The 10,000-nt window shown below is 32.1% G+C and overlaps 1 protein-coding gene across 8 annotated transcripts in view; it reads left to right on the top strand.

The window, feature by feature from the left end:
- LOC125028872 (calpain-5-like) overlaps positions 1–10,000 on the top strand; it is a 44,557-nt gene that overhangs the window by 31,995 nt on the left and 2,562 nt on the right. For 6 of the 8 annotated variants that reach the window (XM_047618438.1, XM_047618434.1, XM_047618439.1 and 3 more), the window contains 7 exons: positions 1,731–1,808; positions 5,245–5,301; positions 7,364–7,441; positions 7,691–7,894; positions 8,142–8,256; positions 8,636–8,832; positions 8,961–9,079. In XM_047618438.1, the coding sequence (XP_047474394.1) occupies positions 1,731–1,808; positions 5,245–5,301; positions 7,364–7,441; positions 7,691–7,894; positions 8,142–8,256; positions 8,636–8,832; positions 8,961–9,079 (848 nt within the window). The remainder of the gene's footprint in view (positions 1–1,730; positions 1,809–5,244; positions 5,302–7,363; positions 7,442–7,690; positions 7,895–8,141; positions 8,257–8,635; positions 8,833–8,960; positions 9,080–10,000) is intronic. The other 2 variants (XM_047618440.1, XM_047618441.1) reach the window with 1 other exon arrangement.

Below are 10,000 nucleotides of genomic sequence, written 5' to 3'. Positions count from 1 at the left end.
TTTTTGAGGTCCTGTTTTTTTTTTATTTCCAAACTTTTATTCGGGTTTATATGCTGCAAGAAATATTTTTATTTTTTTGTATTTTTTTTTTTTTACTGATTTATTTATTACTTCATTGGTGGCATTATTATTATTATTATTATTGTTATTATTATTTTTTATTGTTATTGTTATTGTTATTGTTATAATCATTTTTTGGCAGTATATGAAACATTCAAATTTTTTATATTGTCCTTTTTGTGATTGAAAGAGTTTGTTAGTTCTTACTAATAGGTTGCTGATTTTCCTGCATGGGTTATCAGTGATAACAGTATTTGATTAATATGCTGAAGCCAAAAGATTTAAATCTATATAGTAACAACATTTTAGTCACAGTCGAGTGTTATTCTTTTAACTGCCTTCTTTTTCCCAGTCATGTGCCTGTTGATATTAACCTAGTGTATGTGCCAGATGGATGGCCATACATTAAGAGGTAAAAAACAAACTATTATGTGTATATATATACCCACTGAACGACAGTCCACGAACACAGTAATGTATAGAAAATGAAATGAAACACAGCCAGGAAGTGTGAAGTAATATAATTAAAGTAAAAATAAAAGTTTTAGAAGTCAAATTTGATTCCTCTTGAACAGCAGCGATAGAAATGAGGTAGATTTTCCAGATACCATCGAAAGAATATGTTTTTTTCTTAGAATACATTTGTTTATTTATTTATTTATTTTTATTATTCTTATTCTTATTACTATTGTGGCTGTGTTTCGTATCCACTGAAGTTTATGTCTGTGTATGTCACTATAGATTTACTTGTGAACATAACCTCGTTGTTGTAATTATAATGAGAAATAATTTTACTTTAATTGTATTTATAATGTCTGTTACACTCATGATGTACATAAATACAGGCCACCAGTACACAAATACTTAGATAATCAGATATTGCAAGCACAGATTAAGAAATAGCGATTGATGAGTTGAACTGAATTTTAGTAGCTAGACATAAGGAAGCACAGATATGGAAATGCAGATAACTATATATTTAAAGAAAAAACTTGGATAGAGAGGTAAAGGACTCTAAAAGGTTATTGTGTCAGAATATTTAAATTAAGAATGGGATTGTAAATTTGTTTGTGCTATTGTTATTAGAAAAAAACTTGTGAATTATATGTAAATGTTTCACTGGAAGTATGCTGATGATATTAGTAATCCATGAATGGATGTGTAAGGTATAGTTGCATGAATGAGTTAATGATTTTGATGGTGTTTAAGATTTGAAATGTTTTGTAGAGTATTTGCAACATTTAAAATAATTGTTTTAGAGTGCAGCATGCCAGTACTAATGTGTATATATTTTAAAACAGCATTGAAATTAAAAATTAACAATGCACTTCAAGGATGGTTAAACAAGTATTGATGTGGAATGTCGTATGATGTAGATAAATTATTGGAAGTATTAAATCATTAGCTATATTTTTCTGTGTATTAGGAACACACCCAACCATTAAAAAAAAAAAAGAAAAAAAAGAAAAAAAAAAGTGTCAAAATACATTTTTGTCAAGTACATGTATGAGTATTATCTCATGAAGGATATTTTCTACTGTTTTGATGAATGATAATATGATGCCCTTGATTCCATATATCACATATATGGGTTTGATTGTACTTTAATCCTAATTGTCTCCTTACCCGAAACCTTTCTTGCATACCCTAATGTCCTTTTCACGCGGCAGGGGAGCGCAGAAGATCCGCATGGTCCGCCTCAAAAACCCATGGGGTGAACGCGAGTGGAACGGAGCATTTAGCGATGGGTAAGTTAACGCTGCGCCGTCTCCTTTCTCTTAGTTATTTCCCGTGCATAGATATTTAACAAGTCTGTTTTACTGTTTTTATTTATTTTTTTATTTATTTATTTTTTTTTTTCATTTTAAGAGCCTTGTTTACTACTGAATGCAAGTAAGGTATTGCATTTGGAAGTAAGGAAGAGACTCTTCACTGTTTTACTGTGATGAAGCAAGCCGTTTCTCAGATTTTATGTTCTGGCTTTGGATTAAATCTATATAGAAATAGTCTTTATGGGAAACATACATATTTTCAGCTTTTGAGTGAGAATTTTGTTCTTGTTCTTTGTGATTTTTTGTTAGCTTTATCTTTGCAAAGATCTTAAGAAGGTTTAGATTGAATTCATTAGTTAATTCATTCATTAATTTACTGAAAGGACATCTTCCACTTTGTGAAATTAATGGAGAAGTTGTGTTAATATTTTATTCTCTTTTTTGGTCTATATTGTGATGAATAGATAATTTATTGTAATACCATTTTTTTTTTTTGCTAAAGCTCTTATTCCATTTAAATTTTGTGATATTACACACACACATACACTTACACATAAGCACATGTACATACACACACATGCACACACAGATATAGACACACACAAGTGACATATTTGAATTACATTTGTGCCATTATATATATTTACTTGCTTTTTGTGTTAGAATTTTACTGAATGTCGCTTGAGGGCTGTGTATGTTGCAATGTTTTCTTTGCAGTTGATTGACTACTCTCTTAGTTATAGAGGTTGGGAACTGTAAAGTCTTGGTTATCATGTAATGGTTCTTGAATCCTCATATCCTCTGTAGAAGGAATTTTATAATCTTGTCTGTAGTTGGTGTAGCACACAAGTTTTGTCATAGAACTGCTATTCACATTCATACAAAAAATACATCCATCATTTGTAACATTTTTTCAGTGTTATTTTGTATTATTATTATTATTCATTTATTCCCCCTAATCCTTTTCATATAAAGACATTTTGTGTGCTACTTTAACTGTAAAACTTTTTATTTGGTGATTGTGTCCAAAAGGAGGACTCATTCATGGCTTGAAAATGCATGCAAGCCCTCCTCCTTTCCAGGGCTGTGACTCCATCAATATCTTAACTCTTTGTCCTTATACCCAAAATGTATGTATCTGGTCTGGTCTTATTTCCATGCTCGGCTGCAGTTATTTCAGGACAGAAAGGTAATGTGTACCATTTAGAAACAAAATGATAAGCACAAATGTAGATTATGATTATCTGCTTTTTTGCAAAGTATTACAGAAATCACATCATTTTTTTTTTTTTTTTTTTTCTTGAGGCAACTTTTTATTTATGTTCCAGAATGCTGTTTTGAAACAGTATTAGTATATTGGTCACCAGTCACCTGTGCTTGATATGATAACCAGTATTTTACCAAGGCTTCGTACTGTTCAGTGCTTGCACAAAGTCACATTTCAAAAGTTTTTGCATATTTGACATATATTGGGTCATAGTGGTGTTTTATGTGTTATTCAGTTTGTTTCATCTGATATTTGTTTAAATTGAATTGGTGGGAATGATAAGTTACAAAGCATTCCTTGGATTGGCATCTCTTACCTGCAAAGATTCTGAGAATTAATTCTTAGGTTCCTTTTCAAGAAATTATAAATAACCATATTTGTAGAAAAACTTTTATTATGAGTTTGAACTGTGAAAGAGCAATTTCGAAAATGTGAAATGAAACTTGAACCAAATGGCAACAGTGAATGATGACCATGTGTTTGCATTTTTTCTTTTTTTTATTATTATTGTTATTATTTTTTTTTATTATTATTATTATTATCATTATTATTATGATTGTTATCATAATTATTATTATTATTATTATTATTATTATTATTATTATTATTACTAATTTACAGTACTCCAAATTACATATACATCATATGTTACAGGAGACAAATAGCTAATTGAAGACCAGAGCGATGACTATATAATAATTTTGCAAATATTGCTGAAGAGAGGAAAATATGTCTGTTTGCTAGTCATGAAAATAGGATGAGGATAATGGATAAATGCTAAAGAATATTGGAAAGGGAGGACCAGACAGTATATTTTAGTCTTTAAGGGGTTAGAATCCCTGTCATTCAAAGCACACAGTTGTCACAAATATTACTAATTAAGATTTTAAATCAAATGGGGTTTTCAGAGACATTCATGAAAAAGCATAAAAGAATTGTTGCAATGAAGTAGGTGAGCTATCCCATATTATTATGTTTCCATGGAACATTAAGCTTATGAATTTAAGAAATTTAATTATTGATATTAAACCTAGGATTTTTTTAGTACAGGAATGGGCCGTATAAATTACTTGGGTCATTTTTACTGCAAGTACTTTTTTCAACCTCACTAAAGCCTCAGCATGGGACAGCTTATTCTGAATTTTTTCTCTGACTTGAAATATACCTTTACCAGCTTCAGTTTCGCTCCATCCACAAGCACAAGAAGAAAAGGCAAAAGCACACATGTCCACTTTCATCTTCAGCCTATGGCCTATATTTTCCACCTTTAGTTTGACTCAAAAAGACAGGAGAATTCAGAGCTTGACTGAGAAATTAGAAAAATTATCATATGTTATTTTTTTTTTTTTTTTTTTTTTTTTTTTTTTTTTTTTTTTTTTGGGGGGGGGGCTATATAACTTGCATATTAAGAATAACATTTAATCAAATTGTGTACTCATGGGGTGGGAGTGGGCTGGGGTTAACACAATTCAGAAAAGCATGATAAAAAAAAAAAAATACAAAAACAATACTGTCTTTTGCATTGGTTCATGTTCATACCTAATAATGATTGTCATATGTCATCCTGGGAGGATTAAAGCATGTTTCATTCTTATCCTTACCCTCATTCTTGACCTTCCTTCTCTCACTATGTCTCATATTCAGAAAAATGGTGTGAATGAGAAAGAATAGCTTCACAGTTCAAGATATTCATACTCTTTCATACTTTTTTCTACTTTTGATGCATTGGATACTGTACACCTCTCATATTCATCTTCACCCTTACTATCATTCTCATTTCCCACCAGGAAAACCCTCATTTTCCACCTTCATAGTTATTGTCACTCACTCCCGCATATCTTCATCCTTATCGTCACTCTCATCCTCATACTTTGCAATAATCACACTTTCAAACACATCTATTCATACTTAGCACAAGCTTCTCATCCATATGGAAAAGGGAATACTCTAAAAACATGATGATAGTTATCCTGTGAACGCATAATTCTTGAAACGAGGCTTAAATTATTTTATTAAATATATCTCACTGCCTTTTCTTTTGTTGAAGCTATATATGCACCTTAGCAGTTGTATTTAACGTATGTAAAACTTGCTCTGTTTGTAGCAGTGGAGCATGTTTTCACAAGAAGATTGATTGTTTTACAGTAAAGAAAGGAGTGGATTTGTGTACACTACCTCGGAACTGACCAAAATGTACTCCAGGTGAATACTTATAGTGTGTGTTTCACAAAGTTTTGCACAACGAAACAGCTGTAACTTGGTGAATCTTAATTTTTTTGCTCTTTTATTTTAAAGAACATAAAAAAGTAGAATGGATTTCTTTGACAGTAGGTGTGAGGAATGTGTGTACCACATTCACTAAACACATGCACCGTAGGCAAGAGGTTTAGATTTAGGCGGTGTTCGACTGGGGTGGTAAAATGCAAGAAGGTTTGTTAAGGAAGGGAAATACAAATTTAGAAGATATGTCCTGTTTTTTCACTACTTGATGTTAAGCATATTTTTAATGGCCTTAGATTTGTTTTTATTTCAGTTTTTTTCATTGGCCAAAGACCTGATACTGTTTTATCTTTTGGAATGGTCACTGATATGATATTATATTAGCTTTTTGCATTATTATTGCCCCACTTCAGTTGCCTTGGTCTAGTCTGTTTTCCAGTTCATTGTGTGGATATTTCAGTTTTATGACATTTTTTAGATATATTACTTAGATATTTTTATTTTATTTTGTTTTTGTTTTTCATTTATTTTGTTTTTCGGGTGCAGGAATTCAGCCTTGCATTCAAGAGTTCTTTTCACTTCATTTTTGTTGTTGTTGTTGTTGTTTTGAAGCATGTTATATCTCTTATTAGTTCTGCTATATCTTTTATTTAGTTTTGACACTTGTTTACGAATACAAAATCTCTCGCCTTTGTTTGATGGTATATTTATTGATAGTCTAATCCCTGTTTGTTGGGTATACAAATTTACTTACTTTTATGAGTCTTGGTTTCTCAGTTTCATTTACTCTTATTTGTATACTGCATCCATCAGATAAGAAAGAAATACTACCATCAGTGTTTGTTTAGTGTCAATGTGATACACAAATCCCCTTTTACCAAGTGCTTGCACTGATCCTTCTCACATAGTTCAGTAAGTTTAGTAACATTTTTCATTTTTTTATCTTTTTATTTATTGTGTAGATGAGTTGATTGCTGCTTATTGCTCAATAAGCTTTGCTCAGTAACAGAGTTGATTACTGTAATTGCACACCAATAAGATGTGGATATATAACTGCAAAATTAGCGTATGGACCTCTATGAGATTGCAGAATTAGAAAAAAATGTATATATAATTTCTTTCCATCCATCCCAAAATAGCCATTGTTACAGTCACCCAGATGTAAGGCTGCCATGCTGTTGTTCACCACTGAGAAGGGAATCCATTAATAATTGTTTAATTGTATAGAAGCACACAATTCTTTATTCTCTCTTTGACAGAGGGATTTGTTTGTGTAGCTAGAATATAAATGTTCATGTTGTAAAAAAAAAATAAAAAAATAACTGAATGGACACTTCATATTGAGTATTAAGGTGATTAATTTTTTTATTTTGTAAATATCTGTTCTTATGATTGTGCAAATGCAGTGTTAACCCAGATAATCAGGATACATCTTGATAACACAAAAGTACTTTCTTATGAAATATTTGGTTTGAAGAGGATATCATAATTATCTCAAAGTTGAGATTTGTTTTTATGAGTAGATTAAGTATGGCTGTGCGGATCTTTGTTATTTTCGCTATGTGCGAAGGAGGATAATTCCCTTTGTAAATGCAGAAGTTAATCCCTGGACCCTAATCTGCTACTAAGTTGTTTTATTTTATTTTATTTATCTACTACTTTATTCTCTTTTTATTTACTTCTTTAGCTCTACCTGAATCTCCATCCTTCCTCTTCTTGTATTTGTATCAGCTTGCTAACTAATGAAGATTGTTTATTTCAACACCAGAACTTTTCTTGATGTTATTTAGGATTACAAGTGATTTTTCAGCAGGTTTTGCATCTTTTGACTTTTTTTTTTCCTCTGTTTTCTTTTTTATAAGTTAGCAAGAGTGCATGTTGTTGATGTTTGGAATATGTCTTATAAATGTAGTGTATTTCTCAGTAGAGATACCTTATAATAAAAGCAATTTGAATAATGGACAGGATTTACAGTTTTACTGATATAGATTGATTAATACTAGGAAAACTAGCCATTTTTTAAAGCATGATGAATACCCAACAGATCGCCAGAATGGTCAAAAGTCTCGGCATCAGAGAGAGAAAAATTAGGACTGACTTTTGAAGATGATGGAGAGTTTTGGTAAGTGAAATATGGCTGATTTTGAAAGAGACTATTATATCCTCTACAGTATTTTTTTTTTACTAAGAAATAGCATACAAGTTTTATAGAATATTGGTTTTATAGCTTTCAAGGCAAATTGTACATAAAAGTTAAAAACACATTTTGATAGTCCTTGTATTAAAATAGTCAAGTGTATAAAGGTACAACATGTTCCTCTATATACCTGAATCATTTATTCACAACTGTGAATTTTCCTTGCATTTTTAGGATGACATTTGATGACTTTGTGGAGCACTTCACCGACCTCTCTATCTGTTTCCTTATCAACACCAAAGTCTTCAGTCTTAGCAAAACGTGGCATGAAACTGTCTTTATGGATGCATGGACCATCGGCATTCGGGGCCACAACTCAGACCGGGCGGGAGGCTGTCCAAACCACAAGGATTCTTTTTTGCGTAATCCACAGTATCGGTAAGCAGATTTTCAAACCTGGGTGGCAAGTTATACACCTTAATTGTTCCAAGTACAACAGGTACATGTAAGCTAAGGTAATCTTACTGCTGTTTTCTATTTTATGCTTTCTGTTTAGGGAACTCGAAATGGTTTTTAGTTCCTGGCCATATTAGATTGAGATATCTTTGGCATGACATTGACTAGAACTAATGTAATTTACTTACTTGCTTACCTTTTTTTTTTTCTTTTTTTTTCAACATTTCAGGTTTGATATCAGGGAGGAGAGTGATGATGTTATATTCCAGCTGATGCAGAAAGACACTCGTGATAGGAAGCAGGAGGGGATCCAGAACCTTGTCATTGGATTCCACATAATGAAGGTGTGATAGTTACCCCATACCAGATCTGAGCCATTGCAGGGTAACAGATTTTAGCCCTTAATCGATGAAATGCAGTTGTTATTGTCAGAGCCGTCTAGACATTGGTTATAATAAGTCAAGAAAAGTTTAGAACATACCATAAGTACCTATATTAAAGTGATTAGAGCTATAATAATGGGTGTGAAGGCAGACCAAGAAAAGCTCATCCTGTGTTCACATGCATCTCTGAACTTCTAACTTATAAGTTATAACTACAACATAAGAAAGATCTCTAACTTTATTGAATAACATATATGGTAGATACAAGATACATTTTATAACAGACATTTTCTTTAGAGTACTTTTATTTAAATTTTAACATAAAATTTGAAAATTTCAGGTCGAGGAAAACAGGAAATACCGTGTTCACAGGATACATGAGAGTATAGCCACATCAGACTACATCCGCACACGTGCAATATTTCTGCGTGAACAGTTGAAACAGGGACGCTATGTTCTCATACCCACTACGTTTAAGCCTGACGAAACTGGAGAATTTATTATGAGAATGTTCACATCCAAGGATGCCAGTGCAAGGTATGCTATTGAAAACATTTTTTTTCTTTCTTTCTTTCTTTCTTTTTTCATTGTGTTGTTTCATAGTATTGAGGCTAATGTTCTATGTCAGTTTTTCAGTTTGACACACACATTCCTTACATTTCCAGAGAGCTCATTTTGGATCAGCCTCGAATCCGCTGGTATTCCTGTGTCAAAAAGCCAGTCCTTGTGACCACCATCACTGTTAAAGGTGCTTTTAACTTGGAGAAACAGTCAGCATTTGGAGGTAAGATATAAGAAAAATTAGAAACATATTCGTGGTTTGCCTACAGTGAATGTGTGTAGTGGTTTGGAGTTTTTATTTATCTATTTATTTATTTATTCATTTTTATTCATATACTTTTTTTTCCTTGCAATGAAATTTATTGGAGGTTGATAATGTTTTTTTTTTTTTTTTTGTTTTTTCTTGAGTTAGGTTGGATCTTCTTTACTGATTTAGGCTTGACATGCAGTGGAGTGCAGGATAGTGTTGAGTGTTTAATTTTACAATATCCGTATCGTTGCTTCTCTAAAATAAGAACTTTGTCAGTCAATTCATTAAATTCAGTAATTTGAATACTTAGTTAATGGGCCTGTATGACTTTAGAGAAACATGCATTTATAGAACATATAATGAGATATTTATGATCCATCTGTGATGCTGTTGCTTGAAGATATGTGGATGCTTTCCTTTCTTTTTCCTTTTTTTCTTAAATGATGAATTTTTTTTGCATGCCTTCAAGAATTGGCAAATCAGACAGAAATGCTATATAAGAACCAAGCGCCTAAGAGGCGTATGAGACGGCTCAAACGCATAATTTACGATGACGGGGAAAAAGGTTGGGCTCACCAAACGCACGTAGAGATGCTCCTCCTTGGTGTTCATAGACTCAGCTGGCAGTTAATACATTGCCATTTTTTTCTGTAGTGGGATCAGTTTGTACTATACCTAATGTAATAAAACTAGACTAAAGAATAGATCTGCTAATTTTCATGTATTTGCTTTGATATTCCATCTGTGGCATAAACTGGTTTGATTTGAAACAACGTGGGTCCCTTGTTCCTCGTGTGACTTTTGGGTTTTGTTTTATTTCTGTGTTTTATTTCTGTGCATCACAAAAAGACTTTATGAAATGTATCAACTGACTGTATGAACACCTCCTGGGCA

The sequence above is a fragment of the Penaeus chinensis genome, chromosome 9, assembly GCF_019202785.1.
Source record: "Penaeus chinensis breed Huanghai No. 1 chromosome 9, ASM1920278v2, whole genome shotgun sequence".
NCBI lineage: Eukaryota > Metazoa > Arthropoda > Malacostraca > Decapoda > Penaeidae > Penaeus > Penaeus chinensis.
This window is presented reverse-complemented; position numbering and strand designations above follow the sequence as displayed.